The 27,754-nt window shown below is 46.3% G+C and overlaps 1 protein-coding gene and 1 long non-coding RNA gene across 14 annotated transcripts in view; one reads left to right on the top strand and one right to left on the bottom strand.

Moving 5' to 3' along the window:
- Positions 1–1,173: 1,173 nt before the first annotated feature.
- Positions 1,174–27,754, bottom strand: part of Zbtb38 (zinc finger and BTB domain containing 38) — a 35,343-nt gene continuing 8,762 nt past the window's right edge. For 5 of the 7 annotated variants that reach the window (NM_001436514.1, NM_001436515.1, NM_001436517.1 and 2 more), the window contains 1 exon segment: positions 1,174–7,368. In NM_001436514.1, the coding sequence (NP_001423443.1) occupies positions 3,757–7,368 (3,612 nt within the window). In that variant the 3' untranslated portion in view covers positions 1,174–3,756. 7 annotated transcript variants of the gene reach the window in all.
- LOC100909637 (uncharacterized) lies at positions 15,204–27,681 on the top strand. Of its 7 annotated transcripts, none has more exons than XR_015627959.1 (5): positions 15,204–15,309; positions 16,004–16,166; positions 17,949–19,459; positions 22,457–22,560; positions 26,645–27,681. It is a non-coding gene; the product is annotated as an uncharacterized LOC100909637 (long non-coding RNA). The 7 variants fall into 7 exon arrangements; XR_015627961.1 differs by having other exon boundaries at positions 17,949–18,156; XR_015627964.1 differs by having other exon boundaries at positions 17,949–18,156; positions 26,677–27,681.

Here is a 27,754-nt window from a genome sequence, read left to right on the forward strand (position 1 = left end):
GACTCTTCTCATGTGGCATATTGCCAGCTGATAGCGGCATGAAATCATAACGTCACACCATTGTCTTCGAAGCAGGTTTTATGGGGCTACTCAGCACTCAGGACACATGACACCAATCTGGAAACAGCCTCCTTCAAGCCCATTTCACCACCATCTACAAAACAGTGGTTCTCAACTGCCGTGAAACCTTTGAGGGTCGACGGACCCTTTCCGTCTGATGGTCACCCAAGACCATCAGAAAACACATATTTATATTGCAATTCATAGGAGTAGCGAAATTACAGTTATGCAGTAGCAGTGAAAATAATGGTATGGCTGGGGATCACTACGGCATGAGGAACTGTATTAAAGGGTCCCGCATTAGGAAGGTTGAGAACCACTGCTCTAGAACAGCCCAAAGCTGCACGACTTTGTCTTGTCCCCTCCCTCTCTGGTGTATTATTAGCATTTTCCTTGAAACAGCCAAGAAAGTTCAAATCCCCTGCCTAGCTGTGGGAATGTCTCAAAGTCACTACAAGACAGGGAAGGGGGTTCCCTTCAGAGCTGGGGGTTAATAATGAATGCCTAGATCCAAAGACAGTGCTAAGGTCGGGGTTCAGTAAATATGTTCTCTGTAATACTTCCAAGTGAGAATTTTGCTTTGAGGTACCGCAACACCAGGCTCATCCCCAACACTCATTTACTAGAAGCATTTCATGTCTTAGTCAGGGGTGTGTGTGTGTGCGTGTGTGTCTGTATGTGTGTCTGTATGTGTATGTGTGTGTGTGTGTCTGTCTGTGTGTATCTGTGAGTGTGTGTGAGTCTGTGTGTGTGTCTGTATGTGTGTATGTGTGTGTGTTGTGTGTGTGTGTGTGTGAGTATGTGTGTGTGTGGTTGACTTGTTTTTGTTTTGGTGGCTCTGGCTGGCCTGGAATTCATTATGTAGACCAGCTGGCTTCATACTCAGTTCTGCCTGCCTCTGCCTTCTGAGTGCTGGGATTAAACAAATCTGCCACCATGTCTGGCCCCTATTTTGATATCAGTTTATGAGTCCTAAGCATGTAGGTCCCATGACACGTAAGCAAGGAAACAATTACACTGACAGAGTACTGTATGTAACAGAGCCATGACTCACAAAGAAGAAATAGCTACACAAAACAATTAACAGCAAGTCATAAAAAAAGAGACTTAATATAGGAATGAGCTATTTTAATCAAGCAAAACAAATTTATATTCATTATTTCTAAAAATAAAATTAGACCTTTCCAACCCTTAACATCTGCATTTAATCATATTTCCTAACCAAAATACAGATGCTAAAAACAGCAAGTTACAATATATCTTTACAGCATACAGTATGTTCACTGTTTACACTTTAATTCTACTTGGTCATTATGTACTTGATGCATACTTAAACACCACTCATAACATTTACACAATCAACAAAAAAATGTAACCAGTTGTCTTAAAATGGCTCTGCTATAAATTGTATAGAATATACAGAATTACAAAGTCAAGTATTTTATCAAAATATACACCCCCTCCCTGAAACTAACACAAGCTATCAACATTTTAAATGAATAATACAATTATAGAAAATATTTGCAAAATTATTTGTATGTATAAATATTCTGCCATATTTACTTTGGTCTAGAATTATCAGCATACAAGTCCACTTAAAAAATATCCACATATTGATGGGAGACATCAATACATATAACTTTATTTGTAGTTAAATCAAAACAACTTAAATCCATAATTGTTTTATAATCATAACTGAGATAAAACAAATTAGTGGATCACAGGATTGCTTGTCATCTGGTTATTAATTCAAAAGTGATTTTCATAAGCCCTTTGTGACTACTTCAATAAAACTCAAATGGTGTGGGTGCACATATATACAATGGACAAAACAAAGTTCAATTGCTTGCGTTTCCCCATGTCCTCTAGTATATAATACTGTATGTAGGTAAAGGGAGATGAACAAATGACAAATGCAGATACATATTGCGGGTAACAGCAAAGTGCTACAGTATAAAGGTCACCTTGAATCATGTCCTTTTTTCTGGGTGTTTAAATGTTGCCTACCCCAAACCATGCTAAGCCTTCTTCGTGGAGGCAACACAACACTGGGTGGGAGAAACCAGAGTCCTCTGATAACCTTCCAGCCTTGGCTTTCCACCTACTCAATCCAACGAGCAGGAACGGCTACTTAACCTGTTCTGAGTTTTGCCCATTCTGGTGCTGGAAGGGTAGGCTGTGTTCTCCCTCCCTCCTATTCTGCCAGTGTTAACAGTAAGAATCTTTTGAGTTCCAGCTTTCCAGGACCCTAGTTCCCATGAAAAAATACCTGTAGGGCAAGGAGACTTTTGAGGGCAATGTTGACAGTCTGAGTCAGTATAAAGAAGGATTTAGAAGTAAAAGTGGGGCTTTAACAGGGAGCTAATGTCTGCGAACACGAAGGAGGGGCATCTGGCTTTGTGGGTGTTTCGAGTCATGTTTGTAAGGGGCAGAACACTGTCATTCCACATTCTATCTCCCCATCCCTCAAAAACAATGCTGCTGTTGGAGGCATCAGGTCCCCCTGTCCTCATGTTATCAGTGGGGGTAAGGAGTCTGTGGCCCTTTTCACTACTATGTACCTGTGTGCTGCATTAGCTCCAAGGAGATGTAAACCTGAGGAATCAGGCTTTCGGCCTTTCCAAGGGACTGAGATTGATTACCACAGAGGTGTGTCTCTCCCTCAGCCTCCAGCTGCTGCTTCAGTGGAATGGGAGGGACCAGGATTATTTGACCACAGAAGTTGGGTGGGATAGCCCCCCAACATCCATGGCCTTGGGATGACTGGAAGACTGCAGAGTTCTGAAGAATGTGATCATTCTTCATTCTGAGGTGAGGCCACTGCAGAGGACTGTGTGGCATAGGTAATCTCAGGTAAGTCTAGGAAGGTTTTCTCATAGATAAGGCATGACCTATGTTCTGTGTGACTTGAGTGGACCAGTTCAACTAACAGCTCAGCCATACTTCAGGAGAACAGCACAGCACTCCATCGAGAAGCACACACATGCTCGTCAGCCAGATTCCAAATGTTCTACTGATTTCTACAGCAGTCCGTGTTATCTGAGGTCTATTGCTCTTGTGGTTCTCTACTAGGGACAGACAGACAGCTAAACGTTATAGTGATTCATATACGTACTTTACAAGGTTTATGCTGCAGAAAAGTGTCTCTAGGTGATATGAGAATGTCCTACTTTAGGTTACCCATTACATATGTTCAGTTATATTGTTAGATATTTTGTAAATACCCATCAGTTTACCAAAGATTAATAGTGCAGAAACTCAATGGCAATAAATACTGTCATAGCTCGTTTAGCATGTCTCAAAGATGCCATCTGCACGATCCTGACCCTTACTCTCTCCAGTGACTAACAACAGTTCAGCAGACCTCATTAGTGCGCGAGAGAAAGGCTTAAATTAGGCTAAAATCCAGCTGCTCTTTCCACTGTTCAAAATCCCACAGCTCAGAACTTCATTAGCCTTCACAAAATACTCGGTCGTTAGAGGATTCAGCTAGTTTGTTTTTATGCATTCTGTGTAGAGTGAATGATAAAACCCAAAATAGTTGTTAGGATCCTTTTTTGGGGGAGTTTACACAAAGGAAAATTAACAACCCCCCATCCTTTGAGAATATTATGTGAACAAAACTAAGCTTAAAAAAACTTAAAAAACTAAAAATAAAAAAATCACAAACAATTTTGAAGACCTTTCTAACTGTTGTCACTCAAAGGACATTTTCAGCAAAGGTTTTTTTATGTCATCCTTTTGGTCGCTGTCTTCCGAATCAGTGCAAGGTTGACTCTCCAAGAGATCGGAGTTTTCGTGGCAAAGGTCATCTGTTTCCTCTTGCTTAGTCAAGGTCTTGAATAAGTGCTTCTTTTGGTGCATTCTGAGGGCAGCAGCTGTTTTGCATATTTTGGGGCACTGGAAGCAAGCAAAGCCTTTCCCGTCATGCTCCCGGACATGCCTCCGCTCGTGGTTCCTTTTTGTGGAGAGATATAAGAAACCCTGAAAGCAGAACTGACAGTGGTAACGCTTCTCCCCTGTGTGGATTCTTTCGTGGATCTTGAGCGTCTCGTTCAGCGTGAAAGCCTTGTTACAATACTGACAGATGAACTCCTTCACGCCCAGGTGAATGCGCTCGTGCTTCTGTAGGTTGCCCTGCACTGAGAAGCGCCGCCCACAGGTCTTGCACTGGTAGGGCTTCTCGCCAGTGTGGCATCTCATGTGCATCTTGAGCGTGGAGGAGCTCTGGAACTGCTTCGCACAGAGCTCGCAGATGTAAGGCTTCAGAGTGAGATGCTGGTGGGGCTTGCCTTCGGCTCCCGCCCCTGCTGCTTTGTCACCGTCACAGAGCTCGCACTGCAGCTTGGGCATCTCTTTATTCTCCTCTTCTTCAGAGGCCTTATCTGGGGGCAATTTCACCTCTGCGCAGCGATCTAGTTCAGCTGGGTACCTGCGCCGACCCATCTCTGCGCGATCCAGCTCAGCTGGATACCTGCGCCGACCCACGGGGCTTCTGCTCCCTCGTTCCTTCCTCCACTTGACTTTCCTTATTTTTCTTAACTGTTTGGATTTCTTCTTGGGCTTGTAGTTGTAGTATGGGCGCCACGGCTTATCGGTGGAGTCCTGGTCACTCACTTCATCAAATGCTTCACTCATCTCCACACAGTCAGCTTGGCAGAGCCCAAGAGGGCTGTCTCCACGGGTTTCGGGGTCACTCTCCCGAGGCAATGTCTCTTCCTGCATTTGATACTTGGGTTTTCTCCCTCTTTTGTAAAACAGCTTAGACCCAAGGATATGCCTTTTCACGATGGCTTCGTTCCCAATTTTCACTGTTATTTGGCAAAGGGGTGCAACATTGCTATTTGTGGAGGTGCCGGGCAGAGCGGGTTTTGCTATATAAGTTTCAATCTTACTGGTTTCTTCGACGACATTTGTGGTTTTGCCCGAAGATCCTCCGAGATCAGCAACATATTTTGCCTCCTCTGTTATTTCTCCCCTGTTACATGGAACGGTTTTCTTTTTCTCCTTAGAGTTTTTGGGTCTGCTTGCGAGTTTACTGGCTTTATCTGCCTCAGGCTTGCTATCCTTGATCAGGGACGGACTCGCCACAGGCTGTGAAGGGGACTGGTGGTTGCTGTTGGCCAGGCAGGCAATGGCATTGCTGTGCTTGATCACCGACGAGAACTGGCTGCTGTGCACAATGACAGAGGGCACCGAGCCGCTGTAGCTGATCACGGAGGCCGAGTGCTCCCCACTCGAAACACACACGGGCTCTGCCTGCAGGGTGGTGCTGACAGAGTTTCCAATGGAAGAAATCGACACCTCAGCCGAATCGACGAGATCGGTTTTCAGTGCCTGCTTCCTCCATTTGAGGCCTTCTGCATTTTTTACTTTGGCAGAAGTGGGTGTACCCTGCCATGAAGGTGTTTCCACTGGGATGGCAGGGCTGCTGGTCAACGAGTTTCTGCCATCTTGGAAGTTCAGTGTGGGCATTTCAGAGCTTGGCAGATTCGGAATGACGAAGGTGTCAGGTGGGGATTCATTCCTTTGACGGTTTCCTTGAGCACTTTCATAGGAAGAATTCCGGTAGCTCTTATAAGGTGCCCGCTTGCATCTCATAGGCAAGAGCCTGTAAAGTTTGTATGGGTAGACGGTGGGCTTCAAGCCTCCATTTGCTGTTTTTTTACTGATGGAGAGTCTGTGATCTATGGCATGAAAAGACTTCTGATGGTTTTTCAGTATGTAGTAGGTCATAAACGTTTCAAGACAGAAAATGCACTGGTACCGCCTCTCTCCAGTGTGCCAGATCTCATGTCGTGTCCTGTACTCAGCCAGTGCGAAGACCTTGTTGCAGTAATGACAAGGGTACGTTCTTCTCCACGAGTGGACATTTGCGTGCCTCCGGAGGCTGGACAAAGTCACATAGCTACGTTTGCACACAACGCAGCTGTAAAGCATCTGCCCATTCACAAATTTCACCATGTGGTCCGCGTCTGACAAGGCACTCCCAGCGCTGGATAGTTCACCAATCCTACTTTCTGGCACCAATGAATCTGGGCTTGTGAATGAACCTCCATCTTGTCCAATGGTGGGGTAGTTTTCTAAGAAGGGTTGGTTTCCTCCTGGCATGGGCATGTGGCTCGACCTCATGCAGATCTGCTCGTGCCGGTCCAGCCTGTTGAGGGTGGTGAACTGCTTGTTGCAGTACTTGCACACAAAGGGGTCCTGCGTCGGCTTGTGCAGCTGCATGTGGGCCCCGAGCAGTGTGCTGCTGTCGAAGGATTTGGAGCAGCAGCTACAATTATAAACGAGGGGCGGGACCTCTGCTGCTGGGGGACCAGGAGTCTCAGAGGGCTGGTTTTCATCTTCTCTGGGAAAATGGACATCTCCTTCACTGCTGGGAGGTTCTGAGTGTGACAGAATTGGAGCTGGCTGTGGGCTTCTTTCTTGATTCACCTCTGGGCAGGTTACTAGAGGGAGTGGCATGTTCTCTGTGGTTGAGTCAGAATCCTGGGTTTGGGTCTTTGGCTTTCGGCATGGCTTTGCTTTTGTGGTGAGAGCTTCGCCATTTTCTTTTCCCGTTTTACCAGATGAACTGCTGCTGTCATGTTCCCTCAGAGGCTGACTCCTGTAGGCCTCAGTGATGGAAGAAACGGCATATGAGTGTTCGGCAAGCGTGCGGACAGGCTCTGCCTCGGGGCAGACACTGGCTCTCTCCTGGCAAAGGCTAGTGGTTCTCATGGCATCTGACACTTTTTTGAAGCTTGCCCTCAAGTCCAGGGGAGAAAACATGCTATTGCTATTTTCCGTCTCAATGATGGAAAATGCGTTTGTGATCCTGGGCCCATTAGTGACAGCTGGCTCTTCGTGCCTTTTTTCATTTTTTTCTTCTTTAACCACGCCCTTTTCAGTGATGCAAACTACGTAAGGACCTGGGGAATTTGAGAAGTTGCGGTCACTAAGGTCCTCTAAGAATGATATTCCCAGCCTTTTCCCTGCAGCTGCAAGGTCAGTGACGGTTTCCTGTCTCCTGACCACCACGGTGGAGCTGTAGATGTAATTAAGAATCTCTGTAAACACTTCGGCTTTCAGATCATCCAGCTCTAGGACATGACTGGAAATACAGATCGTATGGCTCCAAAAGATGTTTTTGAAATAAAGGCTTGAGGCGGCCAGGACATTGCTGTGGGCTTTAAACTTGGTGTCCTCCACAATGATGGTGACATCACATAAGATGCCCCGAATGCGCTGCTCATTTAGGATGGAGAGCACCGTGTCACTGTGAAAGTCGTCCTTGAGGTCCCTGGAGAGGGACATGACTGTCATCTGAAACAAGAAACAAATGGTCAGGGGCCTCCCATCAGCGACTTAGTCATTTCTAGGCTATGTGCTACTTCTGGAAAACTGTTTTGTTTTTTTTTTTCTTCACTTAAGAACTCAGGCATTTATCTTATCCTGTTGTTATTCCTAAGACTTGGAAGTCAACAGAAGGCCAGCCTTCTTCTTGCCCCAGACTGTTTCTCATGCCATTGCAAATAGCTGTAGTTGGAAATCCTCCCAGGATTCCTTCCCCTGCCTTCTGCAAAGCCTTGGCTATGTGTATGTGTCCAAATATGGGGAGGGCAAGTTTCTGTATGTCCACCCAGAAAGGGTGTCTCCACTTGCAGCTGCTGCACGGAGACTCTAGAGCAGAGCGACATCATGGTCTTTTAGAAGCAGCCACATTTCATCAGACTTTCTCCCCTGAATACAAGGTCTTACTATTTTGCCTCAACTAGCTTGCAACTTGTTATCTAGCCAAAGCTGGCCTTGAACTCAGAGACCCACCTACCTCTGTCTTCTTCCAAGTGTCCTCCCTTGATACTCTATGATGTAAAGATTAAAGCCAGGCTATCACACGTGCGAGGTGAGTCACAGCTCAAGCTCTTCTGGCCTGGAACTAGTTTATGTAGGCTAGGCTGGCATTGAGTTCACAAAGATCAGCCTGCCTCTGCTTCCTGTGTAGTAGGTGTAAAGCCATGTGTCAACACACCTGGCTTCATTTGGTATATGTGCCTGTGTGTGCCTGTGTGTATGTGTGTGCCTGTGTGTATGTGTGTGCCTGTGTGCCTGTGTGTGCCTGTGTGTATGTGTGTGCTGCTGAGGACTGAATCTCTGAGCTCTACATGCTGGTCAAAGAGGGTCCACTATTGAGACATAACCTCAACCTCTTCTATATGTTTTTTTTTTTTTTTGGTTCTTTTTTTCGGAGCTGGGGACCGAACCCAGGGCCTTGCGCTTCCTAGGTAAGCACTCTACCACTGAGCTAAATCCCCAGCCCCTTCTATATGTTTTGAAAGATAACCCTGATAATCTGATTCAACCATAATTCATAAAGCAGAAACAATTTATTAATTTATTTTTAAAAGTTTCCCATAAGCGAATGGTACCTTTATGTGAGGGTTATTCGCTCAGAGAAGCAGCAAGAATGGAAGAAGCCATTCTAACTGATTTCTCTGAGGTGTTTCTCTTCTGAGTGGCAATGTCTGTAACTGAGTTTGACCACCAGGGACACCCTCCCTCCTTTCCACACACTGCCTGGGGAGAATCAGCCTATTCTTTATTTGATTTCCCTTTTATTATAACCAGACTAGACTAGTGTTTTTAAAAACAAATCCTGTGGAATACTAAAGGCAAACAAAGAGAAGACAAAGCAGTAGGCCAGGGAAGTATGTTTCCATGTCTATGACAATGAGTCCCATCACAGTTTCCAAAGTTAGACAGCTGAAAGGCCCCGGCAGGTCTTGGATGGTTTAAAAATGTTATGCATGTAGCATGCACAAGTTACTCTCTTTAGACTTGTCACTGTTGTGAAATGTGCAAGAAACAATGGTTCCAAGGCTTTAGTTGATTGTAGAAGAGAGGGTGGCAGTTCAGGGCAACTCCCAGATGGTGGTGGGAGGAAGAAGGAAGAGAGGGAGGAGAGGGAAGGGAGAGAGAGAGGGGAGGAGAGGGGAAGGGAGAGAGAGAGGGGAGGAGGAGAGGGGAAGGGAGAGAGGGAGAGGAAGAGGAGAGGGGAAGGGAGAGAGGGAGAGTTAGAGGGGAGAGAAGGAGAGTTAGAGGAGAGGAGAGGGGAGGGGAGGGGAGAGAGAGAGGAGGAGGAGGGGGGAAGGGAGAGGAAGAGGAGGAGGAGGGGGGAAGGGAGAGAGGGAGAGGAAGAGGAGAGGGGAAGGGAGAGAAGGAGAGTTAGAGGAGAGAGGAGGGGAGAGAAGGAGAGTTAGAGGAGAGGGGAGGGGAGGGGAGGGGAGGGGAGAGAGAAAGAGAGAGAGAGAGAGAGAGAGAGAGAGAGAGAGAGAGAGAGAGAGAGAACCTGGGTAGTGGGCTTTCCTCTAGTCGAGCTCCCACACTGGCCTGCCCACATTCAGGTGCGGTCCCCCCCTTCTCCTTTCTCAGGCATCTCCAGCCTTACAAATTTCCTACATACTTCTCAATCCAATCAGGCTGACAATTAAGACTGACCACACTCTTAAACTGCTGTGGGTATGGGTGGTGTGGGCTGAATGATCTTGTCAGTCTAACATAGAGAGAACTGTTTGTCACAAGAGCAGCAAAGGAAGCAGGACATAGGTAAACATCTGTATTCTCTGATATTACAGATGCAAGCACTTCATGGCAAACCCTCCACATTTCTCACAGAGTAGCGGAAATCACAGGGGCCTCTGCTGATAAAAGGCCCACAATAGATTTTAGAACAGTGTAAGTCAGAAAGAAGATTTGATTTATGTGTAATTGCTAAAATGTTTTCTAAAAAGAGCTTCATGCAACGTTTGTCATTCTCAGCAGTGTTACTATGATGGAAACTTGAAGAGCCTGGGGGTGGGGGTGGGGCTGGGGGTGGGGCTGGGGGTGGGGTGGGGCTGGGGGTGGGGCTGGGGGTGGGGCTGGGGCTGGGGCTGGCTCAGCAGTTAACTTCGCTGGCTGCTCTTCCAGAGAACCCATGTTTGATTCCCAGCACCCACACGGCAGCCCACAACTGTTCTTAACGCCAGTTCTGGGGAATATGATGCCCTCTTCTGGCCTCTGTGGGCACTAGACACACATACAGTAGACAGACATACATGTAGACAAAGCATCCATACACATAAAATAAAAATATTTTAAGAGGCTAATAAAAATATTCTAGATATAAACATTTTAGTGAGCCAATATAAAAACAATCTGTTAACTAGAGAACAGTCACCACTCCTCCTGTGCTGCTGTTCTCCTGAGTCTATTGTTTTTTACTTTACTGTGTGTGTGTGTGTATGTGTGTATGTATGTGTATGTGTGTGTGTATGTGTGTATGTGTCTGTGTGTATGTGTGTATTTGTATGTGTGTGTGTGCATGTGTGTCTATGTGTGTGTCTATGTGTGTGTCTATGTGTGTGTATGTCTGTGTGTATATGTGTGTATGTGTGTGTATTTGTGTGTGTATGTGTGTGTATATGTGTGTATGTGTATGTATGTGTGTATATGTGTGTGTATGTGTGTGTATATGTGTGTGCGTATGTGTGTGTTTGTGTGTGAGCGTGCGCATGTTCACATGTGCGCATTTGTGGCATTGTTCCTTCTCTTCATTCTTGTGTGGACGCCCAGGGATGGAACTCAGGTTGTCAGCCTTGCCTGACAAGGGCCTTGATATTTGTTCAGCCATTTATCAGCCCCAAGTTTGTATTTTATCCAGAATAACTTTTAAAGGCACCTTTTACTGGGCAGTGGTGGTGCACGCCTTTAATCCCAGTGCTACAGAGATAGAGGCAGGTGAATCTCTCTAAGTTGGAGGCCAGCCTGGTCTACACAGCAAGTTTTAGGACAGCTAGGGCTACACAGAAACCCTGTCTTGAAAAACCATAAATAAATAAAAATAAAGTCACCTGTAAAATATATAAATACATATATATATATAGAGAGAAATGTATGCATATATATGAACACTTAAATGAATATATACATATATCATATATTATACTTCTATTTTATAAGTACAAATATAGAAATAGGGTGAATTATTCAGCACCGAAAACAGGACATGAGAGAAAGAAAGAAGTGTAATTAATGATGTCAGGGAAATAGCACACACTGGGACTCAATTCCAAAAAGATGAACGGTCACCCTATATTTACATGCCTTAATATGTAAACAGAATATATAGTACTATAAACTTCAATATAAAAATTTTGGGTGTGTTAACATAAAATATCTCTTATTTGAGTATGCAGTTGTCACAGGGAAATTCTGGTTGATCAGCGTATTTGGACTCTTCTGCTGGCTTGCCTCCTGCCACACTGCAGATCTACAGAACCAACGCACACAGGCAGTATAAGCATGGCACCTAGGCTCAAGCTTCCCACCACAACAGGACTGTGCAGGACCAGGTGCCTTGCTACACACTTAGCCGGTACTTAGGATGCTGAGGAGCTATGTGGGAGAGAACCTGTCTAAAACAGATAAATCTAACAAATTAACTACCTTGTGTATGTGTGTTCATGTGTGTGTGCACAGATGGACATATTAGGGGTTTCCTGGCATGTGTGTGTATGTCCGTGTGGAGCTCGAGGTCAATCTCCAGTGTTGTCTCTAAGGAGCCATCTACCTTATGTTTTGAGACAAGGTCCCTCATTGTTTTAGGCTACGCAAGTTCCAGGGTACCTGAGTCTGTCCTCAGTCTGGGAATGCAAGCATGCCCAATGTTCTTACATGGGTAATGGGGTCAAACTTGGATCCCACAGACTGACTGACCCACAGTCACAGCTCCAGCATTGTCTATCTTATAAGAAAACTAAACAGATTCCTGTCCGTGGTGGATTCCAATGGACGGGGCAGCAGTCCCTTCTCCACCTTGGCTTTCCTGTCTCACACCCAGATGTCCGATCATCGTATCTCCCCTTTCATGGACTGCCTCGGTCACAAGCTTTGGGAGACCTCTACTTTCTGTGTACATCTTGCTTCCTTTCTCTTCAAGGTCTTCCTTCTCCAGCCTGGAGCTCTCCTTGGCAGTCTTTAGACTCACCCATCTCAAGGAATAGCTCATCTGAGCAGCCTCTGGCCTCTAGGATTTCTGGTTGTGTGTTCATACCCACGTCAGAGCATCTGAGACAGAAGCAGTTATGTTTGTTCACATGTATTTTCCTTGGCAAGTCCCCAAAGTGCAGGAACAATTTTGCCGTCTTCGTACTCTCCGTAGCTATAACATGATGCATGCTGACTATGTTGATGGTGTGGCGAGCAGAGCGCAATTTAAGCAAATGTCTTAATATACATTCTGTGCAAACAGAACCTCCCAGAGTAAAGCCTTGAAAATCAGAGCAAAGTGAGCCCGGTTCTGCTCAACTGGGAGCATAATTCAGAGGAAAATAAAAATTAGTTCTTGCCAACTTTATTCCTCTAACCTGGCCATTTTAAAAGCATGTTTGAAGGGCTTCTGGGTTTCCTAAGACATTTTCCAAGTTTGTGAGACCAAAACTACTCTGTAATGATATGGAAAATTATTTATGCTTTTGAATATGTTGAAAAAGAGTAATCTGGGGCAAGCAATGACAGGTAGGTGCTGGTACCTCAGCAGACACCAAACCAGAGATATTCAAGGGAAGGAATAAAAACTATTTTATTAACTTTTACTCTTGAGATGTGTGTGTGTGTGTGTGTGTGTGTGTGTGTGTGTGTGTGTGTGTGTAAGCATCCTGTGTGATAAAACAAAGTGGTATATGTAGAACATTTAAGAGTGCATACTGAGGGCTGGAGAGATGGCTCAGCGGTTAAGAGCACTGACTGTTCCTCCAGAGGTCCTGAGATCAGTTCCCAACAACCACATGGTGGCTCACAACCATCTGTAATGAGATCTGATGCCCTCTCCTGGTGTGTCTGAAGAGAATGACAGTGTGCGCATATACATAAATAAATCTTAAAAACAAAATAATGCACGTGTAAAAGAGGTACACAGGATACTAGGAGACTTAACTGTACCAAAGGCTCAGCATCCCTGTTGTAACTAACTTGTAAGAAATCATGTCATCAAAGAATATCTGCAGGCAACCAAAACACCAATTTTTTTAGAAGTCTTTTCCAGCTTTTTATTTGTGCAAAGATGAATTCCTTTATATACCTCATAGCTGTAATGCTGTATTACAACTGGATATAGGAATAGATGTGAAAATCAAGTTGTCTTTCTATTAAGCCCAAATTAAAGATATTTGACAAAATATAATACCATGCTCCATACTGGTTGGTTTTTTTTCCCATACGATTGCCATTTTAAATGAAATGTTACTTTATTGTATAATTAGGGTGACCACAGTCATGTGCATGAATATTTAAATACACATTTGAATTTTTGAATATGGTAAATGACAGACCTTGGATAAACAAACCCTCTTTGACTCTTCAATGATAAATAAGTCCAGGGAGTGGCTTCAGGACAGCTCACAGCCATCTGTAACTCTAGGTCCAGGGGACCTGGCACCTTTTTCTGGCCTCTATGGGCACTGGGCATGCAACTGGCACACAGACAAACATGCAGATAAAACACTCACACACATAAATAAAAGAAGGATAAATATACCTTAAAACTTTTAAAATTACTGTGCTAATCTTTAAGGCAACATTCATAATAGTTTGAAATAATTTCTGCCTCCAGGAAATTATTTTACTAAAGAAAAAAATCACGTGTATGCTTAAAAGAACCAAATACAAAATGACTGAAAGTACACTGCAAAGCAGATATGCCAGTCAGACGGGGGCGGGGGGTGGGAGAGACTAAGGGATGCAGACGCGTGTGCAGCTACACGGATGCAGGCTGTTGCCCACCTTGACTGGGGTGGGAGGTGGGGGAGGAGACACCACAGAGCCGTTCCCGACTATTCCCAGTGAAAACTGTTCTTTGATCGGCATGGCTGCCATTCTAGTCTACATAATTTGCTATTTGCTTGCACCTTGTTTTCTAAGTGTCAAGAACTACTTTGGTCACAACAACCTTCCTGTTCAAATGACTCCATCCACTCATTCATTTATGAACCAGGCCTCCCCGTCCTAAGGTGGGGATGGGCAGGGAAGGTGAGCTGCTCTTAGGCCTTTGTTCTCAGAAAACACAACACACTTGTGTTAATGCAACCTCCATTTCCCCACATTTCCAGCTTAATTAACACCTCTTTCCCTCTAACCAGTTAAAACAATTTTTACCAAAATACATAGAGGTAAAACGTTAGAACTATAAATCATATAAACTATATGATTTATCATATACCTCTTCATAGGGCTTGCTACTAAAATCTGGCGTTTGGTGTGCACGTGTACATGTATGTGCACATGTGCAAGAACATGGGTGCCTGTGTGTACGTGTGAAGAGACCAGAAGTTGTCAGGTGTCCTCATCTACTGCTTTCCACTTGTTTTGCTTTAAGAGACAGGGCCTCTCACTGAGCATGGAGGTTACCAGTCAGATGACAGTGAGCCCTCCATATTCCTGTTCATCCCCAAGCACTGCAGTCACAGGCTCCGAGTCACCTGAGTGTTGCCCAAACTCAGGTCCTCAAGCTTTTGAAATAAACATTTTATCCCGTGAGCCATCTACCCAACTCCTGAAGACTGTTGCGTTTTATCGGTAAATCTCTAGGACATGACAGAGGAGAGGAAACAGCTCTTTCCAGGGCAAGGCTGCTCTCCAGAGCCAGTCTGGAACTCAGCTTTCTAAATCTTCTGATCAAAGAAGGCCGAGCCTTCCAGCCAGCACTCCGGCAGCTCAGTTCCTAACGTAAATAAAATAATAGAGTTGAACCGACAAACAACTTTCTCCCCTCTCTACTGCAAGTCGAGTTCTATAAAAAGAAACTTAGAAATCAACCCTAACTAAAAAAAGAATGCTCTGTGTGAGGATACTGACCTGGAATCCTGCAAAAGTCAAACTCCCATTCCATATCCGGCTAGCGCAGGCCTATGGAAGGAGGGTCCACTGTGTGGGGCTGCGAGGCCCTGTGGAAATTTTCTGACAAAGGACGGTTTGCTGCAGGGAGCTGGCTCCGCCATCCCACACACATCCTTGCAGTACATTTGCTCATAGTCATGGTGAGGTCTACGTCAGACCACACGTGATGGGGTGTTAGAAACACAAGCAGCAGATCACAAAAACAGATTACAAAACAGAAGCCCTTTATAGCGCAGAGCTGCGTCTAGGAAGAGGAGCACCCCTTTGATTTTGTCTTCAAAATGGGGCCTAGCAGGGGCCTGGATGCTGCGCATGAAAGAAACCAGAATGGAGGTAACATGGTGTGACAAGGGGAGTTCACTTTCTTACCTGAAACTCAAGAGTGACACTGTGAGCTACTGAACGAACGCACTCCACATAGGGGTGGCTGGCTAGGGCAACCTCACCCATTATGGTGTGTGGTAAACAACGGGCCTCCAGACCTGTAGTTGCGTGCACAGACTGTAAGAACGGGTGTTGTCAGATTCGTGAATGATGCAATGGGCTCAGCTAAACACTTTGCATCGCTTGTTTGCAAACATGAAAGGGGAGCAGGTCCATGAGTTCTTTTTCTTCTGTTGAAACGGAGCAGTGTTTCGGATGGCCTGCCTACCTGCCTGCCTGCCTGCGTGCTGTGGGTTCATCTCAGGATCAAGCTTGCCTAAACACCTGCTGGCTTGAGAAACCCGGCAAACAGGCTCAGAGCCTGTCTCCTAAGCCCTCCGAGTGTCGGGTCCAGATTTCAGCAAATTCCACCAGCACTCAAGAGTCCCAAGTGTTGAAAACATTTTCAATCTGAATACTGTTCCTTAGGACAGATTCCTGTTCTCTGAAATTCTCACTGCAGGGATGAGCTGTCTATTAAGATAGTTGGTTTTTAAAGGGCAAATACCGCTTTCCTGTGAATTCAAAGGGTGGGTGGGTGGGCTGAGAGGAGGAGGACTCTTCTTCCCTTCTCATGTGACAGCTACCCCTGGAATATTTACAGGGAAGAGCTGTCGCACATTCAACTAGCAGCAAGGACAGGTCATCCTAAAATGGACAGAGTACCAACTGCTGCTTAGCTCTGAATCTACTGCCTTGGTCCCCAACCTTCCTGGTGGACTCAACACAAGACATGAAGTCACAGTTCATGCTGACTCTTCCTGGAGGTTGGTAGATGAAATGAAATCAATCTCTCTCTCTCTCTCTCTCTCTCTCTCTCTCTCTCTCTCTGTCTCTGTCTCTCTCTCTCTCTCACACACACACACACACACACACACACCATCATCATCATCATCAAGCACGTTACGGAATGCACAGTAGGGGTTCTGGGAATGTGTCACATGTAACCTAGCAAGTATATCACTTAGCACAGAGTAGAGGCTCAACACAATCTAGCAAGTGAAGTACGTAGCACATAGTAGGAGTTCAGCGAATGCTAGCAAACAGCTAGGAACTAAACTGACTGTGACCCACCCATAGACTATGGGTAGAACTGCTCACAAAACCAACCTTCGATTAGAGTATAAATACAGAGAGATCTGGCCAATCCACGCTACAAGCCTTCAGAGGCCTTTCCCCATCCTGGGACAAAAGCCAGGCGTCTCTGCAGCCTGCAGGGCACTGTGTTATCCATGAGGTAACTGGCTGTCCCCTGCCTCACTGTTCCTTCCTGCTCCACACAGAGGCTCCCTTTGCTTCTCTGCCTGACAGCCCTGGAACCTTGAATGTGCTCAGGCATGGCCTAGGGCGGGCTTCCTCTCACTTCAGGCCCAGCCCTGAATCCTGCGGCATGGCTTCTATATGGCCGTATCTTATTTCCCTCTGCTCTGACCTGGACATGAAATGTCTGCCACAGGCCCATCTCTGCCTCAGCTGGCTGTGCCTCCCTGAAGGGAGTAGGCTGCTGGTGGCAAGCCCTGCCTTGTTTCCTGATTCAAGGCAATATGAAAGCAAGCAGCCTCGTGCTCCTGACCACCCCGAGCTATCATTAACTCTTTGTGCCTTCCTTGCACACCCTTTCTCCCTTACATTACGTCTTTTAGACATTTTGTCTAAAGCAACACTAATTTGTACCAGAAAAATAAATGTGTTTGTAAGTCAATACTCCCATCACTACTGCCTTTACACCGCTGTCCTCCACCTACAATGACCACAATGTCCCAGTCCCTAGTTATCTGCAGGGCCCTGAGAGTTCCACCCTCACCACAGACAAACACAGTTTTCCCTGTGCATACATCTATGATAAAGTTTGACTTACAGATTAGGCACAATTAGACATTAGCAGTAATTAAAATTTAACAATTACACAGACTTTAGTAAGAGCTACTTAGTACTCATGAGTTACTTCTAGAATTTTCCATTACATATGATCAGAGTAGACCTGAACTTAGATAACTAAAGTGGAAAGTCAACCTGTAGATAAAGGGGTCTACTGCTTCCTCTTCACTGCCTTCCCAGGAAGTGGAATGAGCCATGGGAGGGACGAGCCTTCTACTCTTGCTGCTCATGATACACAGAAGCCACTGGGTTTTGTGGAGTGAGAAAAGAGGAAGCTCATGAAGCAAAGATGGCTCAGCCTGGTGGGAAATCCAGCCTGCAGTGCCTGGTGGGAAATCCAGCCTGCAGTGCCTGGTGTGGGGCTCACGCCTGCAATTTCAACTCTGGAGATGCTGAGAGGAAGGTTGGGAGTCTGAGGCAGCCTGGTTACATAACAAGTAACAGGCAACAGAGGTTTGAGGCCAACCTGGGCTACACAGGAGGCCCAGCAGTCCAGGCTCTGACAGCAGCTGTACCAGGGGCACTTTCCCGGTGTAGCCTGCTATGCAATCAGTGTTCACCCCACAGCCCAGAAAACACCCACATAGCCCAGATTTGCTGGCCTGAAGGAAGGTGAGCTATGGTGCTCTCCCTCACAAGAACGAGAGTACACATTAACCCTTTTGTTACAGGCCAGTGAAGAAGAGGACTCAGGTTCTAGCCAGGCTGCAGCATGAGATCAACTGTGGGAAGCCTCAGAAGATGCTGGAGGGAGAGATCCTGGACAGGGAGAACAGCTTCCAGCGTGAACCTCCTTCATGAGACATGGAAGATTCTCTTGGCCAGTGAGGAGTTAGAATCTTGTATCTGGATGCGAATATCCTTACAAAGGTTTATGAGGTCCCTTCTATCCAATCCCCTTTTCTACTACTCTAACATGTCTCTTTCATGTGTTGCTTCTAGAGCCTGGAATACCTTCTAGCCCAGACTCCTGGTCTCTGACACTTCCTCCCTCTTCTCACAAACCACTCAACTGCTACACTCTTGGCATGCAGCCCCCCCTCCCCGCCATGTTCAGTATACTGCTGGTTAAAAGTTACTTAGCAGTGTATGCCTTACTACAGAGTAAAGATTCTAGGAGGGCCAAGACTATTTACCAGTTTCCCAGACTGTTCAGTTCTGTAATTGCCACTATTGTTTTATTATGGCACCAGCACTACGCAAAGATACCTGGTGCTGTTCCCAGATTTAAGGGCACAGAACTGGCAGCATGGACATCTCTGCTGTCTCCTACTGTGCTTCTGGGGGGGGGGGGGAAACACGCAAGTTCGAGAAAGGCAAGGCTGCCTGACTTGAAAAGGGAAAAAGAAAACCACTCCGACAAATGACCATTTTGGGGGATCTGCCTGCCAGGGTACACCATGTGAGCTGGCTGCATAGGACAAGCCAGGGCTATCCATCATCCACAAAGATATTCTGCCCACACAGGTCAAAAACACCCATGTTTGTAATGATGAACATGATACTGTGTTAGTTTTTAGAGAGGATTTGTTTTGGCGCACAGTTTCATGTCTGTTCATGTTGGGTGAGGGAAACATCACGGAGGAAGAGCACAGAGGAGAAAGGCTGCTCACCACATGGCAGCCCAGGAGCAGAATGAGTGAACAGTGCTGGGCATGAGCAGGGTGACCTTGAACTTGTCCCATCTCCTTGTTCCCACACACTCCCAGCAATGCCATCAAATTATGGATTCATAATATGAATATGGAGTCATCTGTGGAGTAAGCCACTGGGGAGGTCAGAGCCCACAGGATCCGATTACTTCCCCACAGCCCATTGGCTGGCAACCATGACTGTTTCTGTCCCCAGCTAACACTACCACTTCTTCGACTCGAAGGAAGGCAAGGAAAAAACAGTCCTTCAAGTCTATGGTAACATTTTGCTTAAAGCCCATGGCCTAGGCCTTTCTCTCACATACCTAGAACGAATTGGCAACAGTTTTAAAATTTCCAGGCTAGGTATGGCACTGCACACCTTTAATTTCAGCACCCAGGAAGCAGAGGCAGGAAGATCTCTATGAGGTCCAGGCCAGACGGAGCCACAAAGTAAGACTCAAATCCCAAAGGTTTCAAGAATTTCCTTAGCACTAAAAATGTAAAGTTGGCCCCGCATATGTGTAAGCTGATGTTAGGGGTATGCAAAGGTATGTAAAGGGCTGTGTGAGTTTCCGAGTGACCTCCTCCCTCTGGCACTCACACAGCTCCCTGCAATCACTTTTAATGGCTTCTGACCACAGTTCCTGCTTTCCTGACTGAGGAGTAGCTCACCTGGAGCCGGTGCTGGGCCTGTGACCTACTTCTGGGTTATAGGACTATGGATGCCTGTGCATGCCAGTGCCCGGTACACTGGCTTCTGGGCAGTTCTCCTGTCCCCACCCTCACCTCACTGTGATAGATATGTGCCACTGCATTCAGCTTTTAATGGGGTTTGGGGGCTTGAACTCAGGTATGAGATTTGTGTAGCCAGCACTTTTACCTGCTGTGCCACCTCGCTGGTCCCAATGGTGACCACACTTTACAGCGGTAAGAGTGACTTGGAGAGGCTGTGGAGCTTGGATGACATCATTTAGGCTGATCTGGGATTTAAATCACAGACTGACCCAAAAACTGAGATTTTCACTTCAAGTTCAGGGACATGAAGACAGAATGAGAACTTAGGTTTGAGGCTGGAGAGATGACTCCGCAGTTAGGAGCACTTGCTTCTTCTGCAGAGGACGTACCTTTATTCCCAGCTCACAACCATCTACAGCTTCAGTTCTGGGCATCTGCCCTGCTCTTCTGACCAGTGTAGACACAGGCATGTATGTGGCACATGTGAATGCATGTAGGCAAACATGCATACTCATAAAATAAGTGAATCTCAGAAAAGAAAGAACTTAAACTTCCTTGTCTTGTGCAGTGGGAACTGAGGTCCCCGAGGCTTGTGTGGTATCGGCCTTCTTTCCACTGCATGCTTTACAAACTGTATCCTAGACTGAGGCAGGGTTACCAGGCTACTAGACTGTGCCCTAGGTATAGTTTACAACCAGTGGTAGCTGGGAACCCGTGTTCTGCTCGCTCAGCTACGTGCCTCAGGTGACCTGTACCCCATTAGAAAGGGGCCGTTTCTCTTATATGCTCAAAGGTACCATATGTTTCACAGGTGCCCCGGGTGGGAACATTCAAGGGAACTCAGTATTTCCTATAACACTTTAATTCGTTTTCTTAAAGTACACAAACCAGAAAGTAATATACAGCAGTTGAATATCACTTTAGCTTTTATTTTTATTTTATCTACTTTTGTTTCAAGGCTGACCATCCATGGCCTATTGCATCTAACACAGGGGCTATCACAAGATGGGGTAATAGAGAAGGAAGGGTTGGGGGTGAAGGTCACTGATCTATAAGATCACAGTGCACCTCAGTGCCTAGAAGTAGTCTACTCATGAGATATGGTTCTACCGAAGGAGAAGTTAGGGTGAGGCCGGCTGACCCTGGGGACTCTGACCTTGGTGTAAGGTCGTCCTGGTTCTGCTATTACTGAAAACTCTTGATGCCCTCTTCAGAGGGCAAACAGCACTGGTAGCAGAACGTGGGCACTGCTCATGCTTCTTCTAGGCCGGTGCAAAAGGGCATTAGCAGTTTAACAGGAGCCTTTTAAGGTAACTACTTATTGGCTGGTAGGAAGCAGGCCAAACGAGACTGCTTATATGGCCAGTGCGTTTCTGTGACCTGCATTTCCCCTCTTCCGTGAGAAAGCTTGCTCATGCAAACCTGCTATAGATTTGGGAATAAACATTCACAAGACCAATAGTACCTGTTTTGGGCTTCTATATTTATTTCCCTTCCCCTGCGCTGTGTCTTATCTTAACTACCTAGCTTTCTACTCTCTGCAGACCATCTCTGCTCCTCCGTCTGCATGCAGGAGGGATTTTTAAGAGTGCAGTCTTGGGACCTCCTAGCTAGTTCTTGCTTAAATACAGGAACCTAAGATCATAGCTGTTTGGCTACAATTTAGTTTACAATATATACAGCATGTATACTGTATTCTATAGATCTACAGTATATGTACTAGTCTGCTAACTTACTTGCTGTCTGACAATGTCACTAACGTAGTTCGGTAGTTCCTTGGGCCTTTCCCTGGTGGAAGCTTTGTCAGGGCTGTGACTTGGGTTGGTTTGCAGATGATAACTAAAGCCCACTTCCGGTTCACAGTGCAATGCCTAGAAGATGATGTAACGTCCCCAAAGAAACCCTCACCAAGCTGGCAAATCCACTCCCACCAAAATGTCTCTCAAAACCAGAAGGATAAATTTGCAAAAAAAAAAAATTTAAAAAAAGCTTCAACAAGACAGAACAGTTTTACTTAGACACTCGAAAGCACAGAGGAGTCCGCTGGGGCTCATTCTTCAGGTGCCACAGATTCCAGAGCTGGTTCTGAGGCTGCCCCATTCTGTGTGAAACCATTATCCAGAGAGGCCTTCACCCCAAGGGACCCCCAAGTGCAACCCCTGTCCCACTACGGCCTTTTGAGGTCTTTCCTTTCCTGACTGGAATCTAATTCCTTCAGCCATCCCCTTGTAAAGAGAATGTTATGGAGAAGCCGAGGGAAACAGGTCTCCAGACTCCTGGTTTCACAGGCCTTCCGGCACCAGGCTCCATAAACCACTGTGCCAGAACTGTACCCTCTGACCTTGGAGACTGCCTGACATCACTAAGCCTGCTTCAGCCTGTGAAAGGGAGCTGGGGCTGCTTCCGGAGTGCTGGGTCAGACAGGAGCTAAGCATGCAGGAGCAGCCAAGAAACACAAGCACAGTTGTCTGCTTTACTTCGATTATGCACTTTTAGAGGAAGGCATGTGGGCTTCTCTTTCCTTGTTTTCTGCCATCTCCAATTTCCAAACATCCAGGACTGAATTTGCAGTCAAAACTCAAAATTCCATGTTTATTTTTACTCTCTTTAAATGTGTTCCTTTGGTCCGATCCCATTCTACCTGCTGATATGTTGAAAGCACTAATGGCATCTGAAAAGACACTGACGTTCCTTAAATGTGCTACGCTGCTTCCTGCTTCCGCTATGGATGGTGCTGACTAAAAGGCGTGAGGGGAAATGTTCTTGCACGTACCTGAATCATTTCAGAATTTTTCCATCTTTCAAAATAGGAATGATAAAGTCTTAGTCTCCTTTTGAAAGAGGATCACCAAAGCTACACCACCAGCATGCGACTCTGGACCCCAGTGCACAGTCAAGGCACTAAGAACATGGGGTAAGTGGGTTCTTAACTTCAGATCCAGAAAGCTTCAGAGCTGCAAGGAACGGCCTCCGAAAGAGAGAACAAGATCTCACAATTCCTGGCGCTAGTGACCTGGCTCCAGGCTTCAGCTGATCTTTATAGGGGACATGGTGCAAAGCCATATCAGGCAACATTCTCTGTGCTCTCTGTTTCAACAAATACTGGACTAAAATTTCCTTTCGCCTCCATTCTCTCAAACCCAATCCCAGCGCCTTGTGATCCCAGCATTCCTGTGCTCTGCCTAGCTATGGAATTCAGACAGCCTGTAATTGTCTCAGCTCCTATATCCGCTTACCAAGCAGAATGCCTCCTTCCCCATCCTGACTCCTTCCAAAGGCCGACTTTGTGGACTCCAACACAGAACAAAGGAAAGAGCACCCGGCTGTAATCCACCCTGCTTGGCCCTATCTCATTCACAAACACTCTCATACACACAAACTCACTCTCCTTCATGGTGCCCATGCAGCTTTGGAGTGATTCCAAAAGACGCTGAGGCTCAGGAGAGTTAGGCTGGAGCCCTAACACCAGATAGCATATAGCAAGGATGGAGTCTAATCTTGGTTGTGTGGCCCTGGGTTTCAAAAACGTGTGTGTGTGTGTGTGTGTGTGTGTGTGTGTGTGTGTGTGTGTGTGATCTCAATGTTAGTAACACTAACCCCCCATCTCCTTTTGTGTTTGACTTCTGGACTTCTGTGTGTTTCCGCTGGCCAGCCTGCATGTAATCACCATGCTACAGAGCATGTGGTGTTTTCCTTATCTGCTTTGCTGTCCTTCATTACCTGATCATTGCGTTTTGTTTAATATGTTCTGTAAAATGACAGCAATGTCCAAGATGATTGTGGTAATTATGTTAAAAAATAGATCTTGGCAAGAAAATGTTCAGTCAGTGGTATGACATATGACTTATGTATTTTAAATACATCCCCTAAAATTACTTAGATTTTTATTTTACTAAAAGTGTCTGAGCCAATACTGACTTAAAGAAACAGAACTATTTTCCTGTTGACCTTTTGGACTCCTTCCCTTCTTCACTCTCACTCCTCCTGGAGGTGCTGTCTCACAGAACAGATAAGGTAGGCTTAGATCTTCCACAGCTACTTATTTACGGTTCTTGACTGCTTTAACGTCTCTTCTAGTCCACGGACCAACAGTAGGGTTCGAGAAAGATGGTTAATAGGACAAGGAGGTTGTGGGCCTGTTTAGATCCAATCTTGTCAGAATACCAGCAGTCTAGCCCAACAGTTAACACCAAACACCAGTCGATGGCAGTGGTACGATCCAGCAAGAACTATGAGGCTCTGCCTGCCTGAGTGGAAGAGACCAGAATCAGCTGGAATACCATGAGCAAGTCTCTGGCATGGTTCTCTCTATGAAGTGAAGCCTAGCAAAGCGTTGCATGGCCAACAAAGACCAGTGAAGTGTCACACAGTGTCACAATGCAAGAGGGACCTTTCGCTGTCTGGAGGGCCCTACCCGCACTCTTCCAAACATCACACTCCCTCTCAAGCGTCTGCTCCAGCAAAACATCACATGTCCTTTCACAAGACAGCTTCCACAGAAATATCATATGACACAACTGAATTTCCAAAGAAACCAGAAATTTCCACTTCATAAATGGGCTAGCAGAAGCTCCTATATCTGGTCCCGGGCCTGAGGAAGAGGGAGCTTTAAGCTTAGTGTGGGGAAAGTTGGGGAAAGGGGAAGGAGCTGAGTCCTGGGGACCCAGGAGGGGACATAGCAGTCAACTCCAGAGCCAGGAAATGGAGTGGCACATCGGGAGAAGGATAGGCAGAGGGATGGCTGCTTCCCAGGGCCTGATGGGAGATGCAAAGGTAGAGAATGGCAGGGCCCCAGACAGGAGTGACACACCATGAGGACCTGGACTTTTCCTCTAGTCCCAATGTCCTTAGCCCTAACTACATGGTGGAAAGAAGAACAAGGCTTCCAAGTCATATGGGTGGGAGAATCTCCCGATGAGACATTAAAGGAGAGAGAAAAGGATGGCTGCCTAGCCATTAACAGGTAGGAATCCAAGATCTAGCGTGGGAAGAGGATAATGAAGCCTGGGTCCCTCTAAGTAGCCTTGGGAAGGCAGGTGGCTCTTGGCCGCTGGAGGAAGCTGTACAGGGCACTGACGTGGGGTCGGGGGCTGCAAGTGAGATCATGCATTTTGTCCAACTGAATGAAAACAACAGGCTCAAGGAGCCTGAGAGGAACAGGCAAGCTACCACAACTACCACCAGAACCCTTAATAAAAATGTTTCTAGCTGTCGCCCTGAACTGGAATAGCCCAGAATAAGTCTGAGTTTAACAAGTGCCCAGGTGTTTTTAGATCAAAGGTGGTTTGGGGCACTAAACTAGTTTCCTAAGGGTGCTGTAACAATCAACACACTTGACAGATTTATTCCCTACAACACAGGACAGAAGCCCAGCAGGTGTTTACAGGTCCAGGCTCTCTCTGATCACAGGGCATGTGCAGAGTCCTTCCTTGCTGCTTTAGCTCTGGCTTATGACTACAGGACTCTCACTTTTATCTTTCTCTTCTCATCCTTAAGAAGAATGGGAAGGTGTGGTGGCTGGGTCATCTTGGACAACCTCATTCCACCATGATGATAATCTATGAGATCATTTTTCCAAATGGAGACCCCACTTGCAGGTTCTGAGTCGTAGGCATACCTTTAGGGAGGCCTCATCAGTCAGCCCAGTAAAACCATCATGGCGATAACTCATAGATGAATGGGAGGAGAGCATGGATCCAGACACTGCAAGCAGAGTTCCCTGGCAGCTGACAGAGAAGGAAGAATAGGACCATTGCAAAGACCATTTATATACACAGTGGCACTCCCAAGCACTCCCTGGTACTGGGAGACTCCACGGGGCTAAGAATCAGGGGAAAGGCCACCTGAGAGTACTACATGTTAGGAGACAAACACCCACAAGTTAATAGAGTTAAAATGACTATGCCACCTTCTAAACAGAGGCAAGCACTTTGAAGGGCTGAAAAGACTTAGTCCATTTTCCGAATTGGATTAATTTGCTATGAAGCTCTGATTTCCTCTCTAAAATACAGTGACATGTTCTTACCCCTATCCTTTACTTAAAGTTTGGACAAGCCACCATGGCAGAATTATTTCTAAGTTGTTTCTTTAGGATCAGTCGGCCGTCCTGCTAGTCCCCAACACTGGCGTCAGCTCCAAGTCCCTTCCCACCACCTACTGCCATCCTGGACACCTTCACTGGGAGCAGTTCTCCCATTATTTGTATAGTGACACACTCCCCCTGCCGTAATCCTTCTACTTCCCAGACACACAGTAAGGTTTTCTGTGCCTTCAGACAGAAATTTCTCTTCTTACAAACTATTTTAACAGTCTTCAGAATTTGAGTCTGAAGACTCAAATTTGAGACCTCATTGAGGTCTGTTACTCCAGCATGCGTTTTTTTTTTCTTTTTCTTTTTTTTTTTTTTTCCGGAGCTGGGGACCGAACCCAGGGCCTTGCGCTTGCTAGGCAAGCGCTCTACCACTGAGCTAAATCCCCAACCCCAAATGCGTTTCTTTCTAAACAGAATCCAGCCCACACCCTCGGAGACCGGCCTTAAAACATGTTCCAGTTAGCAAGCTGGCAAACTCGTCTGCATAAGTTTGTCTCTGTGTTTCGCTACGTGTATAGCAACGTTCCCCAAAGGACAACTCACACGAGTCAGGGAAATCCTAGGTGCATTCTTCCACATAGCAGGACTGAGGTGGCAGGGGAGGCAAGATCTCAGGTTAGGTCCCCACTGCCAGTCCAAGGATCAAGCAGGACTTCCCCACAGCACTCTGATGGCTTCTCATCTGTCAACACTCCTTGGAGCAAATCCTTGGAACAACTGCATCCTGGCTCCCTCCTAGTGACCCCGCATGACACCAAACCCTACAGCCTTATTTATGTAATGGCAGAAACAGGCCTTAAGTGCTCAAGAGTTTCAAAACAAGACTGACAGCTGTAGTGAAAGAGGGTGAGGGAAACTGAATGAATTCTACAGCACTGCCTTACGTGTGTGTTCCGTCTCCATTCAGGTCTAATAGATGCTGGCTGTTCACCTTCACAGGTGGGTTACGTGGCGTCTACGGAAGCTAAGGTTCCCTGCCCCTGCTGAAGGGGTAACAGCTATGAGGAGAGCATGGCGAAGCCAGGAATCTCAAAAGCTAACATCTGTCGAGCATTTCTGCGTGTGAGGCCCTGTGCTGAGTGCTGCACACACAACCAAGAGCGAGGAGTCTCTAAAAGATGCTGAGAAGGGAGAGCATTTCATCCTCCACGGTGACACTCATAGAAGGGGAGAGAGCCATGCCCACAATCCCAGACAACTCAGAAAGCCGCTGCTTGACAGCGCAGTGAGCATCCTTGCTAAGTCAACACCTTAAGTCACACCTGTCGGGGGTAGGGGGCTGCCTGCTGTCCTTCTTTGTTGGTACCTGCCACCTGATGCTTGGCTCCATCCTGCTGCCTTTGGAGTGACAGACCAGATAAGGAAGGACTTCTGCTGATGGCTTCCTCCAGTTTTACCCAGTACTGGGCAGCCTGACACATGTTGCCATGTGTACCTGATACCTCTCCAGAGAGCACAACCATAGGTCGCTTTCTGTTACAGACCTTACGATTTTGCTCACATGAAATGGGCATAGCTATATATATGAAGGGGGTGATCTATGCAGTGACATAGAGAAGGGAAGGTCAGCGGTTATTACCTTTCCTCGGCTTGGGCCCCGGACTCTATAGGAAAAGACTGTACGGGCTGCCACTGTGGTGATCCTGATGGGCGGACTCAGACTGTATATAGCATAATCCACAACTGACAGCGGCCTGTGTACAGTAAGTCTCTAAGCATCCACAGTGGTCTTCGAAAGTCTTGTGGCTGGAGAGCTGGAGAAGGGCCCAAGCTTGGTTGCTAGCACAACCTCTGGTGGCTCACGACCTCCTATAACTGTAGCTCCAGAGGATTAGACTCCTCCAATCCAAGTGGGTACCTGCGCTCACACACACCTCCCGTCCACATTCAGATACTTAAGAAGCAAAATAAATCTTAAATAAAAGGCATGCTGTATTAGAACTACTTCTATCCTCTTGTTATTAGCCTGTGTTTAATGCTCATATTACCTACCTGAACTTGTACAGACTTGAGTTTT

Source organism: Rattus norvegicus, chromosome 8 (assembly GCF_021556685.1).
Source record: "Rattus norvegicus strain SHRSP/BbbUtx chromosome 8, alternate assembly SHRSP_T2T, whole genome shotgun sequence".
Taxonomy (NCBI): Eukaryota; Metazoa; Chordata; class Mammalia; order Rodentia; family Muridae; genus Rattus; species Rattus norvegicus.